The 19,220-nt window shown below is 34.9% G+C and overlaps 1 protein-coding gene across 2 annotated transcripts in view; it reads right to left on the reverse strand.

The window, feature by feature from the left end:
• The window catches only part of RPS6KA5 (ribosomal protein S6 kinase A5), a 75,067-nt gene that overhangs the window by 23,030 nt on the left and 32,817 nt on the right, over positions 1 to 19,220 (reverse strand). For both annotated transcript variants that reach the window (XR_016467033.1, XM_031593096.2), the window contains exons 6-12: positions 14,922 to 15,005; positions 12,307 to 12,410; positions 7,296 to 7,446; positions 5,708 to 5,869; positions 4,586 to 4,711; positions 3,850 to 3,983; positions 598 to 691 (exon numbers count right to left, since the gene is read on the reverse strand). Coding sequence is in view for 1 of the 2 variants with exons in the window: in XM_031593096.2 (XP_031448956.1) it covers positions 598 to 691; positions 3,850 to 3,983; positions 4,586 to 4,711; positions 5,708 to 5,869; positions 7,296 to 7,446; positions 12,307 to 12,410; positions 14,922 to 15,005 (855 nt within the window). In the remaining variant the exon portion in view is untranslated. The remainder of the gene's footprint in view (positions 1 to 597; positions 692 to 3,849; positions 3,984 to 4,585; positions 4,712 to 5,707; positions 5,870 to 7,295; positions 7,447 to 12,306; positions 12,411 to 14,921; positions 15,006 to 19,220) is intronic.

The raw sequence follows: 19,220 nt of genomic DNA on the forward strand, positions 1-19,220 counted from the left end.
TCACATGCTCAGCTCATTTCAGAAGTGCTTCACTTCAACATTTTGCTGGTCTTTGTTTAAACAGCACGATGGGGATAGACCGGGGTTTGTGAAGAGTTAAGAGAACCCACAGTAGGTTACAAGACTGTACACTAAAATCATGGAATAGTTTGGGTCGGAAGGGACCTCTGCAGAATATCCATCTCAAACCCCTAGCTCAAACCAGGGGCCATTACATGCTGTGGAGCTTATTATATTATTATAGTAAGGAAAATAGCAACTGAGGTATCTGAAACTAAATAAAACTTAAACTGATCTCAAATATTCAAGTAGAATCTGTATTTTCACTTTCAGTAATTTAGCAAGTATTTGGTTATCTCCATTAAAAGTTACTTACATGCAAGAAAAAAGGCACATATACCATCTACCTTTCAAATACATTTTTAATTTGCAAAAAGTAAATGCTAGTTCCCTTGAATACAGAACTTCTGCTTTAGAATTGGACAAAAGCCCTAGGAAAAACATTGCCTATGCAATAATAGTAAGATTAAGTTCTAGACACACTTGGAAAACACAGAGTAATGTGTTTGGCAAATACTGATTATAGCTTCAAAATACCTGGTCATGATAAACTTCATGCAACTTTACTACGTTGGGGTGTCCTTCGCAGAGTTTCAGAGCTGTTATTTCTCTCTGGGTATTCGCTTCCATTCTGAAAAAATTGAGAAAACATTTTGTATCAGTTTTACCAAGCAACCTGCACATTTAGAGCATTCAGAGTGTAACAACTTTTTTGTTGTTGTTGTTTGCTATCCTGGTTTTTGTACATTACAACCCCTTGAGCATAATTAAAACCATATTCAAAAGAACCTGAGAAAAATTATCTATGTAACCCTGAAAGTTAGGACATTTAAGAAATACCACACCCAAATCAAATGACTTTTTGATGCAACTGTAAATTACTACAGCAAAAGCTGAAAAGGCTTTACAAAACAGTTTCTATATAAAACAAACCTTTCCCTCAGACCAAGGCAATTTGATTTCACCTCTGCTCCTACAAATATCTTTTAGCTCAGCTTTATCCTGAAGACTCAAATTATTGATCCAACTCTCTCCATTCTCATAGGAGATAAATACTACCACTCCTGTGTAGAAATACTGAGCTCGCACTAGAAAAAAATAAAACCTGTAACATAATCTATATTGGAACTATGTGATACATAGGAAACCCTGAACAGATGACTGTAAAAATATGAAATGGAAGAAATAAGAAGAGTCTTGCTCCAAAGTAAAAAATGATCTCGCAATTCTCTTTCAAGTACTTAAATATCTATAGCCAAAAAATTTTAACATGTTGAACATTACAAAAACTTATGTGAACAGTGACTGAGGAGAACACCACTTTGTTTTCCTTTAAATACATATATTGACATATTTGGGGCAAAAAATACATGAATATTTTTGCAAAAACTCTCTCCTTTTGAGTAAGAAAGGCTAGTCCTGTACTAACTTAAGGAATGGCCTTATAGATAACACAGGTAGAATCTCTCTCACCACATGTTCTGCATTTCTGGTTGCAGAAATGGTTTGTGTTGTTGTTCTTAATTAGGACCAGTACCACAATGAGATTTTTGTACAGAAGAATTCTGTCTTTCTGCACACTTCATATAATCAAAAAGTGAACTAAGCTGTAGCTCTGTCAATTTTCTTGTTTAAACTGGAAGTGATTTCAGGTCCTTAGCAAATTCAAAAACCATCTTAGATAATTGTTTCCTCCTAGAAACTACTAGAAGGTAGACCTAGGAAACAGGCTAGAAGGGCTCAATAATGTAAACAAACCTTTGAAATATGTGCCTGGACTTTTCTGAGTATTTCCCTTCTATTAATGGTTTGCATCTCAGTTTTGTAGATGGACAGTATTATGAAAAGCAAATGGAAGCTCTGAAACAGTAACTCAGGGAAGTTTACAGGACTCCATTGTTTCACCGGGCTTCAAGACAAACAAAAAAATTAAATTGTTGGATGGATCCAGCTGTACTAACAAAGCATGACCACTGAGGAATTTCTCATTTTAGCTTTCATCCCAAGAACCTTGAAAAGGTTTGCCTACGTGTAGGATTCAGGTTGTGCATCTTTGATGGATAGGAGTAAAAGACTGTCTGTCTACGAGGCAAAGAAGTTACTAGAAACCTAGTACACTTCTTCTATCAGCAAGAGCTAGTGTGTTTTTAAGAGCAATATTATTCACAGTTTAACAGTTTCTTCTTCAAGGCTAATTTTTGTCATTCAGAGAATAGATTTCCTGCTACCTCTAAGAATTACACAAACATGCTCCATGTCTGCTCACAGACTGCAACCCTGAAAAATGTTTGTACACAGACCACTTCTTACCTTCATTTAGCCTGGTCCACCAAGATGAAGGAAAAAGAGCAAAAGAACCTGTGAGTAACATCATTTAGAGATGCCATTCCTAAAAGACTAGGCCTATGTGAAAAGTCAGTACTAATTTGATCACTGTTATCCAAAAACCATAATTCCATTATTTAAGGTGGATTTTTCCTTAAGATGAAATGCAAGTACTGATCAGCAGCTCTGCACACACCACGGAAAAAAATTCTAAGCGTGGACGTATGACAGAAATTCAGATTAAAATATGCAACCTGGGTGTCTACTGCACATACGAAGTCTCAGCGTAACAACAGAAATTCTGGTTAATGAAGCTCAGAGGGTGAACTATCCCACTCCAAAATATGTACTTAAACAGGATTCAGTTGCCAAAGCATAGGAGAGCCTGGGAGACATCTATATAAAGGTAGAAGTCAAGACTGATTTGTGAATTGGAGGGACTCACAGGACACCAATAGATTCTAAAATGGAATTACATTGATGTCTGTGTTTAGGTAACTGAATTCCACTGCTGCTGCCTGGTTGTTTGAATCTCTCTGTATAGGCTCCATTAATAGTTTTGATGATGTCACCACTAATCATAGCAGACCTTAAAACTGGCCTTCTTACACTTATCCCATTCAAAAAGCATGTGATCAAACACTTAAGTCTAGTAGACATTTCAGAGGTACAGTCAAATGCACTGGAAGAAGAGACCACAGTGACCATTATTATGCTGAGAGTGGAATATCTGTACGTTTCCCTTCTCTCTTCTGCCAGCACTGTACACCATGCTGGGGACATACTTAATAATGAATACTGGGCAAAATTAACCTATAGTCAACCCCCAAATAATCCCTTATTTCCCTCTGGGCAGAAAATGCCAGAGGCATCTATTCTGGAAGAAGATCAGATGGTATCCATGAGCAAAGTGAATCAACTGTCTCCACTGAAGTACTGCCTTCAGAACATCCAGGAAACAGATGTAAAGCAAAACTCCACAATCTAATTATATTTTACGCACAGATTCATATTCAAATTAATTAGACCTGAGGCAAATCAAGCTACATATAATACACATACTTTTCAAAAACAATGTCCTACGCAAATCACTTGAGTTGTCAAAAAAAAAAAAAGGGAGCTACCATAAACCTACATTTAGTTCACTTAGTTCTAAAAACTGGAGGACCTTTTACCCTTACTCTGGTTTGGAGCAAAATCAGGGATAGAATATAAGCATGAACCAGGAAAAAGCCCTTCTTTTTGTGTCCTCCCAACAACAACAACATTTTGTTTCAAAAAAACTCTCAGAATCTTTCAAAGGTCATAAATTTACTACATGTTTCTGTAGATACTGCAGAGGTATGTCAAAGAGGAAATTTTAAAATTAATTTTCCACCTTCAAAAACGTAGCGAGCATTATTCTAATCCATGGGTGACAGTAAGCAAAGAAAATATTTTTATTGTCTTATAGAATATTTATACCTTTTGCTAATTATTTTTACTGCATACTCCTGGCTAGTTTTCTTGTGTAAGCACTTTCGACAAATGGAAAAACTTCCTTCTCCCAATGGTTTCTCTTTCAGATCCAGTTCATAATGTTGAAAAAATGGAGAGTCCTGTTAGGAAACTGTCTGTATTTAGTTCTGCAGAATACTTTTAGTATACACAGTCAAAGACAAAGAGTAAAGTTTTGTGAGAATTTTTACAATTTTAAATGTAGATGAAAAGAGCTCTCTTTTTGATAAAATATAAATCTTAATTTCTATTTAATAAAATGCATAAACTTTATTTTAACAATCAAAGAGTAAATCCTATGTTATTAAAAAGACAGTCTCTAAATAAAGCAACACTACTACAACAACAGCTTAAGGTACAAAAGGTTCAGACAAACAGGATCAAAGAAGCTCATACATACGTTTATTCACAAAACTATGTGCTAGTTTGAAGACATCGCAATAGCGTGTGTTCCTCTAAGATTATTATATTTGGTCTTCTGGAAATCTAGACAATCATCTCATTTTTCAGACTAAACTTTAACCACTTCTTTATAGTACCACATGCAAATTATATGCTTGGATCATCTGAGGAGCCATTACAGAGAAAAGATACACGCATAATGACTATTTTGTAATCCGTAACACAGCTTGTGATTGCTGCTTTGAAAGTCATATGCTGTTCCAAGTCAACCAAATTAACTTAGTCTTGATAGTATTATTACCTTCATCATAGCACTTCTGGCAATAGTTGTAGTTCCAGGTCGCTCATCCCCCACATAAAACTGAACAGGATCTACTGTAGCTGCATTGCGTTTAAACAAAATAGAAGGTGCAACGAAAGAATATCCCTATTAAATTAGAGACATCAGAAAAGGACAGATCTTGAAAGTGTTGCACACAAACTATAATATTGTGTATAAAATATCAGAAGTTTCTACAGAATTTTAAAAAAATTAAAACATTCATAACATGATACAGAAACTGTTGATCGGCTGTTGATGAGGTGTTGTTACTACGTTCGACATGATCAGGTGTCCTTCTGAAAGTAGTTACACGATTCTCCAAAGTTGTAGGTAAAATAGCAACAATACAGAAATTCAGGGAAACAATGCTAAAAAATCTGACTGCTTAAATTATTCTGCAGTACTGATAAAGGTTCATAATTCAAACTAGCTGGCTTCCCAGCACACCCATTAAAGTTAAGGTATGAAACAGTTTTTATGTTGTGATATAAGCAACAGGCAGTCTTAAATGGCAGGACAAAATAAGCTTCATGTTATTGATGTGCCCTGTTTAGGCATAACAAGAACAGCTGTGACTTCCACTGCAGGATGAGTCAGATATTACTATGACATACATAAAGGCTTTTCAATTGTCAGTACAAATCACACAACTTCCAAAATGCAATCCTGTATTTCTTTACACTAAGTATTAAGTTGCTCAAAATAGGGGGCAGAGAAAACAGTGAACTGCTGGTGACCTCTGCAGTTTTCATCCCAAATTTGAGGCTGCGCTTGAGCTGTTTTTGCCTGTTTGACATTCAGACTCTGTAATCTAAGTAAAAATCATTCTTTAGTAGCATGGAGGAGATGGTAAAGAAACCTGTGTTATTGATCTGAATGTGGTAGTCTACTAATTAGAGCACTCAAAGTAATTGAAACACCTACTTTTAATTCTATAGCTAGCTTCCACTAATTTTGCAGTCACAGACCTGGGAACTGGCACTGGAAATTACACAGATAATTCCCAGTAACTGAGAAAGCGAGGAAAGTAAATCCAGCTATAAACCTGGAATTGCTTGAGGCATGATTTTTTTTTTAAATGAATGCGAGTCCTTAAAATACCTGAAATATTTTTTCTGAAGTCTGAGGGGTTGCTGCAGGAGAATATGTTGGGTCCATTTCTGTAAACTCTTCTGCAAAGTTACTGACATCCAACTCATCTCTAATTACTGGTTTAAATGGAGCTGGCACTTTTTTGGCAGCTAAATCATCCCAATTTATATTCTAAACAAAGGAAGAAAAAAAGAAAAAAGGAGAATAAGCTTGAATAACATCAAAATTTAACAGAAGACAATATTAAGGAAAGAAATATCCAGAACCATACAGTCCTACTTCTACTTGCTACTTTCCACAAGAAAAAGCATTCAAATTATATTTGGCTAAATTCCTAGGATATACTGTTTATATCACAAACAAATCTTTGCATAAGACATCAGAGGCAAAGTTTCAACATTTATCTATATATTTTGGCAAATCTCTCCCAGCAGAGTTTATTAAGAAAAGGGCTGATCAAATGCATGTTTAAGTCACATAGGAAGAATATAAATATATTCAACAGTGGAGATGAGCTAAACAACTAGTGTGACAACCTTTGAATTTCTTCCCCTATTTCACAGGAAACATCACTTATTTTTGTAAGCCATACTGCAAGTATATGGTATGTTGAATTTTTCATTGCCAATTCCTATTCATTACAAATCTCAGTTTCCATAGCCCTAAGATGAAGGGCTAGAAGTGGGGAGCACAGATATGGTACTTAGGAATAAACGATCCTATTGCTGTAAATGAATGGAACTGAAATGAAATCAAAATCAGGAAGTAATGTATAAAAAAAAAGAGTATCTTAAAACAAATGCTGAATAAAGGAATTTAAGCTATGCAGATGTCAGATTGTCCATAAAGGGAAGGAAATACAGAAGACATGAGAAGAAATTCAGAAGTTAAAAAGCCAGTATGCTCATACTGAGTGCTACAACTATGTTGAATAGATTTATTTGAAATGTCTGATTTATGCTATCAACTTTAAATACTACAAAATTTATACTAGTTAGAAATATATTTAATTTCATAAGTGCCAGAAAAATTTGTGTTTTTCAAAGAAAACACACAATTTTAGCAGCAATGTATGGAACAGTACAACTCTTGTTCTCAAATACATTCTACATCATTGCTTGATATCAAACATCAACACACTAAAATCTGAATTGTATTAAAATCTACTAAACAACACTAAAGGTTTAATTAGGCTAAGGAAAACACAGAAGAGGAGTTCATCATTAATGGTGAATTTCATCAATATTCAAATTCTCCTGTGGCATTGGTGCAAAGTTTTGTGTTTTTTTTTTTTTAAACAAAACACAAAATATATCATTTGACTGTTTTTCATTAAATCTTCTCGTTTATGTAATGTGGCTTTTGGCTGCTTCAAACAGCTGTTAGAAACAAACTTGGAAGAAATTAGAAAAGCTACCATGCCCTTGCTGTAGTGTGTACAAAAATCATATGTATAAGCACATGGATATTCTTATTAACTCCAATGCAATTAACACACTTGCAAGCTACTTGTTACCAAAACAATGCAATTTCTTTTGACTTAGATTTCAAAGGCATTAATGTAGAATAACGTGGGGAAAATTCTTTATTTCTTCACCTGGAAAAAGGGATGCTGTTTGATTTCATCAGCATCAGTTGGACCACAACCTAGTCTCTTCTTGGGGTCTTTCATCAAAAGGCGCTGAATTATATCCTTTGACAGTGCACTCATTTCTTGTGGGTAAGGTGGCTCACTTTTCAGTATTCTCCTACAAAACAAACAAAATCACATCTGATAATTACTTAAGTGTTAAGTGTTAAATCAATGAGTTACCATACTCATGGTAGTGCTATGTACCTAGAGACAGAAGAATGGTAAATCTGAACTTTTTTTGTTGCTGTTGTTTTTTTAAGAATACTTGAGGAAATATGTAAGCAGGACATCTTTTGAGGATAAATTAAGCAAAAAATTAGGTCAAATTCACTGACACATGGACAAGCACCAGCAGAAAGTCCACAGACTCCTTACAAAAGCTGTGCTGAAGAACTGTCCTTTAGGAATTCTCATGAGATAAAAAGTGAGTCAGTGATTTGACTGATGATTCCAATCACCACTGGGATTTATGAAGGGCTTTTAGTTCAAAAAAAAAAAAAGCTCAGATGTTTAAGGAAATTAATTTGCTACGTGATAAGGAGAACAGTCCTGGCACGGATAACATTCAGTAAAGACAAAACAGAGGGTTAGAGTAAATGATCAATTCTTACAACAGGTAGAATTATGAGTTGATGTTTTAGGGGTGTTGTGCTGGGACCTGTGCTGTTGAACAGGCTCATAGCTAACCCAAGAAAAAAGCTGAACAATGAGTAATACAAGCAAACACTGTTTCATAAATTACTTAAGGGCATGGACAGATGATGAAGGTTCAAGGTTCTCATTAAGCATGGCAATAAAAAGGACAACAAATTTTCAGTCTAAGAAAGAAGCTTAATCCAAGAGAGAAAAAACAATCCTAGCTTCATACAAAATGAGCTTACTGCTACTGCCCAAAATAAATCACATAGCTAACAATATAGCTTAATAAAAACATCAACATCATACTTGACAACAGTCAAAAAATACAACTCCAATGTGAAGAAAACAAAGAGAAAAACACTTATACCACATGAGGTTTACTTGCACACTTAACATTGTGTACCGTGCCTGTGCTCTCCTCTCAAAAGGAAGCACTATGACTCAAAAAGTTTCAGAGGAGAGTAACAGAATTAATCAAAGATACAGAACATGTTTCCAATGAAGAACAACAACAGAGGCTATGACTTTTCAACTTTGTGACTTTAGGTGAACAGGCATTTTCCCCTGAAAATGATGAATGGCAAAAAGAACGTAGGTAAGGATCTCACTACCTCTTTCAACACAAGAACTGGAAGTCATCAAATGAAATTAGTGGAAGTTCAACATCTTGGAAACCTAAGCAGAATCACGCTTCAAAAACTAGCTTTCTTTGTGAAGCTCCCATGTTTTATATGAAGAAGGCAAATTCTTCAGTTACTCCAAATGTACTATCAAAAGGTAAGGACAGTGAAGGAAAAATCAAGAACGCAAGTAGCATATCCCAAGGGTACATTAAGAAGTTCTAAAAAGGCAGGCACACACATTGTCTACATGCACACTCACTGTGGTAACTTCAGGCAGTACAATAGAGAACTTAAAATACACACAGGACTCCAGCAAGCCCATAGTGAAAGATTTTGAACACAGACCGAGATTCAAACAACGTAAGGTTGTAGCAGCACTAAAAATCTCACATTTTGAACTGATGTCAACTTAGAAGCAAGCTACAGCGGTCAATTTATCTCTAAACAAGAAGAATCTTACACTAAGCTCAGAGAAGAAGGAAAGATTCAACCTCCTTAGAAATCATCCAGTTTTCATTATGAGATAAAAGTTATCTTTCACCCTCCTCTGGGATGAGCCTGAAAGAAGATGCCTGAACCTGACTATGAAAGTTATGATAATAAAAGATTCCAAGCTCAGAACCTAAAGTTTGTTTTTTATTTTCACCAGGTAAGAGAGACAATCAGGTCATGGAAAACTGAAAGGATCACCATAGCTGACCAAAAGAACATTAGGTTTGTGCCAGAACTGCTACCACAGCCTATCATCAGTGCTGGTTTAATTGTATAATATGCATCACCAAGAAGATACATATCCATCCTCATTCTCAGAGGATAACAGAAAGTAATCCCAAGCTAGAAACTTATTAAAGTGTATGGGGACAAACTTCCAAGAAGAGTTTTCATCTTCACATTTAAAAACAACTCTATGCATGTCCTGTCCTCTCAGAACTATTAATACCAGATTCTTTTGTACCAATTCATAGACGACAGAACAGAACATCCCTAGTTCTAATAAAAGTTAAGCAAGTCAGAGGCCTTGATATGATAGTTACAACTTTCTTGAAACAGTCTGCTTTATTAAAAGGTTGAACTGATGTGTAGGCAACGTCACTGATGCGATTCACATTACATTTAGTATTAAATGCTTTCCTTCTCATGGAAGAAATCTAACACATCTCCATCTGTTAAAAAAGCATCATTGAATTATCTCCTATCATTTCTTGGGCTCCCAGCTCCCTACAAAGTTTAGCAATGCTGTGCATTGCAGGTAAATAGCTACAAGCTCTACCTGCTTATAAACAAAAACAAAATTACAGAAAATACTATGCAAATCAGAAGTTCAATTTAGTAACTGCTCTGGTCTTGAAAATATCTAGTAATTACTGGAATCTTTTACAGGTAGAGAACAAAGAATGTCATCCCAGTATACACCTGATATACCTTTACCAAACAGTTTCACAACAAAGAGGTTTTTTGCAGAACTGTGGACAAAATAATTTATGAGAGATGGCCAAATCTCAGCCATCCTCTCTGAAGCATAAATAAATTCACATACAGAGGCTTCAATACAAGGAAAATTAGGTATGAGCTTACACTGCACTTGCCATGAAAGAAAAGTCCACAGCGCTATAAGAGCTGAACACAATCTCTTATCAGAAAGAGTAAAAAACATAAAACACACAGACTATTTCTGACAGAACAACTGAACTGCTCATAGCAGATATATTTATTAACAGAAGTCAAAGCTCATATTTAAGACCAGATATCTTTTGTGCCACACACAGGAATAAAATTTCAGTATAGAATACCTAAGATTATTTCCCACCTTGGTAAAATAAGAGAAAGATCTGGATTCATTTAGAACAAGATTTTTTCCCCTAAACCCAGAAAAATCAAAGGCTGTAAGAAGAAATAAGAGAATACAGTTTCTTCTTCTTCTCTAAGTCTACTCTTAGGGAATACAATTTCTGCTTAGAAAACTGCCATTAATAAAGAAGCTTCTAACAGCTTTTACCTCTGTGTCAGTGCCAGTCTACTGGCAACTACAGATATTTGATGACATTATCTGCAATTCAGTTTTTCATAATTTTAGAGAGGAAATGAATGAATGATAGAAAGATCAAATGATATCCACAGAGAGATGTTGTGTAGTATATACAAACACGTAGTATATACATCAACTAGAAAAAAGCACATACCAACATTAATCCGTGGGCAGAAGGCGGCAGTAAACTTGCTACAACTAACATTTGGTCAGAGATCAGTTTATTAGCTATGGATCCAGCAGCCTTGCAACTTTGACTTTAATCATAAACTATCAGAAAAATAAGATATTCAAGAACTCATAAGGACCTACCAAGACAGTTGGTACCAAGAACCTGGTATAACAAGGACCTAAGAAGTTTCCTTGTTTTGTGGTCAAACTGTATCTATTAAGTTCTAGTCAAGGCTCTCTTTAAAAAATAATTTAAAAAATACAGACTTCTTCAGAGTCTCATTTAGACATAGGAGAAGCGAGAAATCAACAAAACTCCCAAATTCAAATAAGCCAGAGTTAATTTGAGTTTAAGTCCATAATGATTGAGAATGAAGCCTGGAAATTTGTTTCGTTAACGGATTCTTCTGTCCCACCACGATCAACTTCTGGAGATGGTTCTATGAGTTTTCTGTTCCGATAGAGACACAGAAAACAAAATGCATATCTCAACATTCCAATAAATTTTCTGAGTTTATAACAGAAGTTAATAAATCATCTACATGACTGATGTAACTTCTCTTACCAATTATAACTTCAGACTTTCTCAGCAGAGTCAGAATCACAGCAGTCATATTCAAATAAGAGCAATACCTCTGTTAGTCTGGACTTCCAAATTAACCTTAACAGCAGTTATTAATTCGTGCGATTTCAGCCTTCACCTCCTTCTGCTCCAAGAGTAAGCTAGTTGTAGGAAATGCTTCCTTCTGGGAGAAAACTCAGTAAGGTATTTGGGGCTATCTTATTGTACTGTCTTTTTTAAATGCTTCAGTGATTTCATACAGGTACTGAAACCAAACCTGAAAGAGTACAGATCACCAAACATAAGGAAGCTAACTGTCAGGAAAACCTGACATATAAAATATATTAATGATATAGCTTATTTCATTTCTATGTGTCATTCTCATTTCTTCTCAGAAATCTAAGTATGGCTAGAAAGGGTCACATTCTTTGTTTCATGTTATATGCTAGCAAAATAAATACTACCCATGAGAAAAAGGTGAGAGTAGGGTTCATATTGATAATTTAAAGTTATAAATGCGATGGAGGAGTCTTGCAAGACATGATAAAAGTCTTCCTAGCTAAATATATTTTTTAAAATATATTAAATATATTTTTTAAAATATTTTCATTATGTATCAAAATGTTGAATGTGATAATTCTATTCAGACAATGTTTATTTCCCTTTTAACTGTAAATATGCAACAGGGCCAGACAGCCACAGAACTGTGGGTTCCGCTGTAGCTTAAACAAAGCTTTCATAAAGGTCAATTTTACTTTTTTAACCTCACCAGACCACTGAACTAATCTATCTGCTTTCAGATGCCATTCTGTTATACAGAACCAGAACACATGAATTATTAACCTGGTAACTCTTTATTCCTAAATTTTAGATTAAAAGTCTCACCAAATATGCATTTCAGCACAAGCATCACTTTGTGAGGAAGTATGTAGAAAGTGCTGTTTTGAATCTTACCTAGAAATCTCAGCTTGAGAATTCTTCTCTCCATCAACTGTAAACGGTGATGCTCCAGTTAGCAATTCGTACATAAGAACACCAACACTCCACCAATCGACAGCCTATAGAACAACAAGAACTAAGTTAAGATGCAGCAAAGTAAAATCATTAACAAAAGGAGGAACAAAACAAAATAGCCAATAAACAAAGTAGCTAGCAAAAAAAACAGCCCACCTATCTCTCCAAAGACAAACCTGGGTACAATTACACTTAAAGGAAAGCAGTAATGACTGGATGTGTTTTCTATGCTAAAATGACTTGAAGCTGAGCAGAGAGCTTTCAAAAATCAACTAATTTCTCAAGTTAAGTCCTTCCATTACCTCACAAAGATTCATTTTGTTTTTCACCAGAATTAATTTTTTTACAATTGTGAAATAAAAGAAGTGAAAGTAATAGAGGAACCAAAGGCTTACTAAGAATTAACGGAACCTGAGCTTTTAGGAACTTTTGAAAAGCACTCTTTTCAAAGAGCAACAGGTCTCACTTAACACTTAATCAGGACACCTGACAATACTATAGAAATTCACCTTATTTTTCCACAATAAGGTGATCTTTTGGCTTCATATGTAATCACATTATCTGTATCTTTGACACCACCAAGCTTGTTTTTTCTTTTTAAAGCAGCTGCATGTTAAAAAATGCCTTTGGATCTGGATAATGACATCCATAGCTATACTGTAACTGATTTTGTCTGTTCCAATATTTGGAGCAGGCTACATTGTTTCAAGGATAGATAGTTACCTGGAAGTAGAATGCAGAGGTTTTCTAAAAGGAAATAATTTTTTCCAGGTAAAATGCTCAAATTTCCTCTGCACTCTCATATCCACTGTTGCTTCTGAAACTTTTAAAAAATATTTTGAAAGTAATTTTTTGTTTTCCATAAACTTTTTTTTTTTCTCTTTTGTAAGAAAAGGAAGATCTGCAGAATCTGAATCAAACTTAAAAGTACCAGAGCAAGTTTTTAATACAAACAAGATAGCTATCTAGAAGAGATCACAAGCAAAACTACTGATTTATCAAAAGCAGAGCATACCAATGCAATCTCATTTTCTCTTTGTAAACTGGGTTTTAATTAAGCAGTCAATACAAGATAACGTTCTAACACTGTGCCACATAAGACCACCAAGGATGAACCAAGAATTTATGATGTAAACAATTACCAGCACATACAGAACTGAAAAAAAAATCACCTTTATTTAACAGTTGGCAATAATTTGCCAAACTGCTAAGCTATTCCTTATAGCATACTATAAGCTCTACTCTATATCTCATGAAAGTATCAAGTAGAACTAATCAAAGATAACAGAATATAGATGGCTTTTAAAACCAGCAACAGAACTGAATTTGTAAGCACTTAAGAAAAAAAATCACAACTCAAAAGTAACTAATGTATTGCAGAGATACTCTGAAATAGGCATGATCAAACTAAGGGGAAATACAGAGTAAAGGAAATGGACCTTAGATTCATAAATCTGAAAAATTGTATTTTTAATAATGATCAAGCAAGCAGTACTGCAGAAAAAGATGCAGAGGCTACAGTGGAACAAAAGTAGATGTGAGACAGAGACTAAATGAAAAGATAAAGTCATATTTTTACTTCATGTTTAATAAAAGAATCAGAGAGGCAATCAATCTGCTGTACTTCAAACTGCCAACACTTTGCTGAAGTACTGTGCCCACTGTAGTGCAAATTCAGATAAAGAGATGCAGAATGAACAGAGACAGAAGAAAGGACCTTCCAAGGCAAAGTCAAACTGAGTCCAGTAATTTAAGAAAAGGAAATAGAGGGTGATGTAAAAGTTTCCAGTGCTTACAAAGTCTATTGTAAAAACCAATCAACTATATTTAAAAATGCCCAACAGAAAAACAAATCAATTCAATCGGCAGCAAAACATCAAATATTAGATATTCTCAAAAAATTTTCGGTGTACCAAGTAATCAGAATAATTTATCTAGAAATACTGTAGAATTCTGTCTATGGAGTAGGGTTGGTGGAGGTCTTCTTGTTTCAGATATCATCCGTGAATAATGGTCATCTTAAGCTTTGCCATTAATTACTGCCACTGTAATTCATACTAAAACTTGTGACTCAAGTTAAACTGCATTTTTTTTTGATAATCTGAAATCACTTCCTGATCCTATGTTAATAATTCCCTCGAGACCTCTCGAAAGATAGACTTACCTGAAGTACAATTTAAAAAATGTATCAGAATTAGTCACAAAGCAGTTATTTTTTCCACTCTAAACTAAACAGTTTAAGTAAAAGGAAGAATGAGTTAATTTTTTTGTCCCATTACATGTTTAGAATGAGATACGAATAAAAGAAAGAAGAGCCTTCATAGCTTTAGAAAAACCCCTTTTACTTAGATTAAAAGCTAACTTTAGAATAAAAATAAATTATAATGATGTTTTTAAATAAAGGCAATAAATAATTACTCTTAGGACAACCTGAAATAATGCATGTTTTTAAGTAAGGCACCATCTTATTCTATATCAAAAATAACCGCAAAATGAACAACAGCATTGTCTGAATAATTAACTTCTTTGTGGTAATGAACTTAGATAGAACATACCTTATCATGTCCTGTATCTCCTCCTCTTACAATATCTGGAGCCATGTATTCTATTGTTCCACAGAAAGAATACGCTCTCTCATTCTATTAAAAGAGAAAAGTAAAATTTGTATCAAATAATCATACTGTACAAGTCATATGGGACAAATATGGCTAATCTTCCAAGCTGTTGGCAGCAATTCTTCTCCACATAGCTCAGAATGCTAGCTAAACAATATGTAGAGCTCTATCACACAACACTACAGAATATTTAGTCTTCTATAAAAAAAAATGTTGTAAGTTTGTGTGGTAATCTAACATAAGCACACAAAGAAGTAATATGTCAATATCTTAAAAATATTCCTCTTAGTCTAAACGATCCCTCCACTTCAAAGCTACACAATATAGACATTTATTCTGAAGGCTGCAACATCAACACTCTAACAACAAACAAAACCTTTAGGTAAAGAAGAACAACTCACTGTAAGCTGCACAATGTGACTACATTACATAAAAGATCCTTCGTGTTTCTCATATTTAGGAGTTTATTATGACCTCCAGAAAAGTAATTCCCTTTCGCAACACACACAAAAACCCACAACATTCTCTCAAGAAGAGACTTGGAGAGAGACAAGAGAAAGTGAAAGACAGAAAGAGCTGTGAATTTAATTTTATTCTATACACTGAAATTATTGTTCTGATTATGTTCAAAACTAAGGCGCTTGCACAGGCATGTATAATTGTTCCCTCTTAGTGATTTACCTTTGAGGTCAACATGAGGTCATGCTGTACCTTGCTAATGACGAAAGCACATGTGTTTGGGCCATGCAACTTTGTTCCTCCCTTATCCTTCATGCTTCTAGCATTTTGGGGAGAGATCCTGACAGGTCCTTTAAAGAAGAGTGTTCAAAAAAGCAAATATTTCAAAAGTCAGGTTTTACATTCGTAGACTCAGATTCGGAGTTTAAAACAGGTGCTATCAATGTACTGCACTAATGAGAGCAAGCTTCTAAAATTAGAAATAGTGCTCAGTGCTATTGTGAGGCATTTAAAAAAATCAAACAGTCAAACAGCATATTTTTAAACTGTGTTATTAAAATACATATACTGTGACTGGTAGAGGGGGCATTTTGGTAAAATTCTGAGCTTGAAGTAGTTCTGGGCCTCATTTGGTTCAACTGTTAACTTGATATACTGAGACAAAGTCATAAAAATAATAAACTTTTCATGATACTACTTTCTTTTGACACAAGCATTATTTCCTCGTCTAACATCTTTCTCAGTACCCGTTATCTAGAAGAAACATCCAGAAGTGAAAACAAACCAAAAAGTTAGAAATTCCAAGCCCCTCATCCCAGCAGCAGCCAACATGAAGCTATTGATGTATAGCTCTGTTCACTCTTCCTTACTGTGGGAGGAGGGAAGGAGGGAAGAAGGGAAGGAAGAAAAAGGAAGGAGACTAAAAAAGACAAAACAAAACGTTTCTTCACATGCTACCTATCCAAAGAGTAAAGAAAACACAGCCAAGCTGAGCTTAGTGAAAACAATTTGTAATGTTTATTTTTCAAATAAATTGATGATTGCTATATCATTTAGTTAGCTGCAAAATCAGTAGTTTGTTCTTCAAAATTACAGTTTTGTCTCTGTTGAGCAAAGTAAAGCTAGGCTTTGAACCCCTATGATGACAAGACTGGGGATGTAGATGCATATCTGAATGCATACAGTGGTACAGCAAAATGCTTATGATCTAGCACTGGAATATACCTTGTGATGGTAAGAAGGCTCATTGAAAACATTTCAAAACATACAAAATTATTATCAATACTTTTTGAAGAACAATTACAGCCCATCAAATAAAAAATTATGAGCAGGATTTTCATTATTTACTTCTTAGCTTTTTGTCTAGAAGATCAAAAATGATAAAAGATGTATTATTAAATAGTTATTATTTAATGAAGTTTATATTTTAATACGAAATACTGAATTTCTAGAACAATATTTGAAAATTAGTTATTTATTTCTTAAATTCTTCTCTCAAGCAGTTTTTGCTGTCCCTTGCAAAACTCAATCTCCTGAAATAATTTTGAACGCTTAAATATCTATTTATTTATTTATGTCTTTTCTTATAATTGAATTTCAATAAAAAGAAGTCATAATGTAAGCGACAAAGAGTTCTTTATAAATCCAAAACACTCTGGAATAAATCTGTATTCAGGTTCATAAAAATTCCAACTTATTATTCCATGTAGGTAAGTACTTTTATCCTTTAGATCTTGCCTTCTTTCCAAGCAACAGCAGTCTACTGCTAAAATTCCAAGGCTGAACAGAGCCAAGAACAGGAAAGCAGATGTTTATTACGAGCAGAGTTCTAAGCAAGAAATTAGATAGAAAACTGCCAAAAGTTAGGTAAGAAAGAAAGAAAGAAAAGACCCACTGAGTGTTTTCTTCATACTCAATACTGATTTGTCATTAAGTGCACTAACTTTCATATGTCAGAACCCCTGTTGGTAACACTTTCTGACTGTTAAAAGGAGACAAAGAAAAAGAAATTTATATCAACTATTCATCATTTCTCAATTAACTACACACACACGCACAAGAAAAAAAAATGAAACCAAACCAAAACAAGGTGAGGATGGTGAGACACTGGAAATGGTTGCCCTGAGAGGCTCACTGGAAGCATTCAAGGCCAAGCTGGATGGGGCTTTGAGCAACCTGGCTTAGTGGGAGCTCTCTCTACCCATAGCAAGGGGGCTGGAACTACATGATCTCAAAGGTCCCATCAAATCCAAACCATTATATAATTTGTTTGTTTCTTTATTATGTTCAGCAGCATAGGGCACAGTCCCCTAATTCCCCTGCAATCATTCTGCCTAATCTGAGTGTCCTAGAGAAGCAATAAAATAAATACTTTTAAAACCATATCTGCATGACTTTTGCAACGTTTGCACTGCACATTCTACCACAATATGCATTTCTGCATCCTGTTTCCATTTTCCCTGATCAAAAGAACAAATAGCATATTTGCCTTCCAACCTAGCCACGGAGTAGCTAAAGCTGCCATCCAAGAGGATAGAGAATTAGAACCTGGTTATTGGTAAAGACGGAGGTGAAATATGGGTTATCATTTGACCTGGAAAAGTCACTACAGAACAAAAAACCTTAAGTGCTACCAGAAGAACAGATCTTGCAACAGCAGGCTCTTGCTGATCATATGGTACCATCATTTGGCCCTGCTTTAACATCAAGGAATGCTAGGCAGGCATTAAAGATCCAGAAGAGACAAGCATAAACTTTCCTCATTATAGAAGGAGAGCCTGTGGCCTTTGGAGATCTGTAATAAGCTCTCCAATCAAGAGAAATGGCACACATTAAATCTGGCAAAAGAGCAGGAAGAACAAACTCCATTTCCCTGCAGAGAATAAGCAAACTCACCACTCCTGACAAAACAATACTCCAGAGCTTGAGTGCTTCTGAAGGGTGGACGAGGACATAGAAACAACTCAGGTGTCTTAAAATAGTCATTCTCGGTTGCAGATATACTTTACAACATGCACCACTGCTCCAACAGACACTTGGCTCCTATAACCTTGTAGCTTATTTTATTCACAAGAGCCTTTGTGCAAACATATTTTACCCAATGGATTGGCCAAGTATTCAGTGAAGCCATTCTTTTCAGCATTCACAACAAAGACTCACTTCTCCAGCTGCATGAAAGGTCACCTTTGAGAGAAAAACACAACAACAAAAAAAGCCAGAAAAACAGATTCCTTCTGTTCTCCAGCTATTTCATGCGCTTTGCTTATAACCAAGATGGGCTTCTACCCCAACCATCAGCTGTGACACATTCTGAAGACACATCACATTCCTTTGAGATACAAAAATTGAGACCTTAAATGAATTTTCCAAGTGTTTGTTGTTTGTTTGTTTTAAAAAAACCTAGTCTTCTCCAAATATTCTTTAATACTATATATATATATATATATATATATACATACACACACACATTTTTTAATTTTAATTTTTTTTTTTTAACAGGAATGCCTTGCTAATAAAAAAAATATGCAAGGATAGAGATGAAAGAGTTCTGTGCACTTGGCCCTCACTAGCAGATCTGTATCTAAAGCACAAAAGATGGGTTATAGCTTGATTGTGAAACTGATGCCAGTACCCTGAAGATTAGGCAAAACAGCTTAGCTGCTACAGGATAACAACTTAAAGCCAAGTCTCTGATAAATTTCATGTGAACTGTCCATGATATAAGCAAAATATTGAATTTGGAGGAAAAAAATACAACTCTATTAAAAATACTTGAAAGGA

The sequence above is a fragment of the Phasianus colchicus genome, chromosome 5 (assembly GCF_987193195.1).
Source record: "Phasianus colchicus chromosome 5, bPhaCol1.hap1.1, whole genome shotgun sequence".
Lineage (NCBI taxonomy): Eukaryota > Metazoa > Chordata > Aves > Galliformes > Phasianidae > Phasianus > Phasianus colchicus.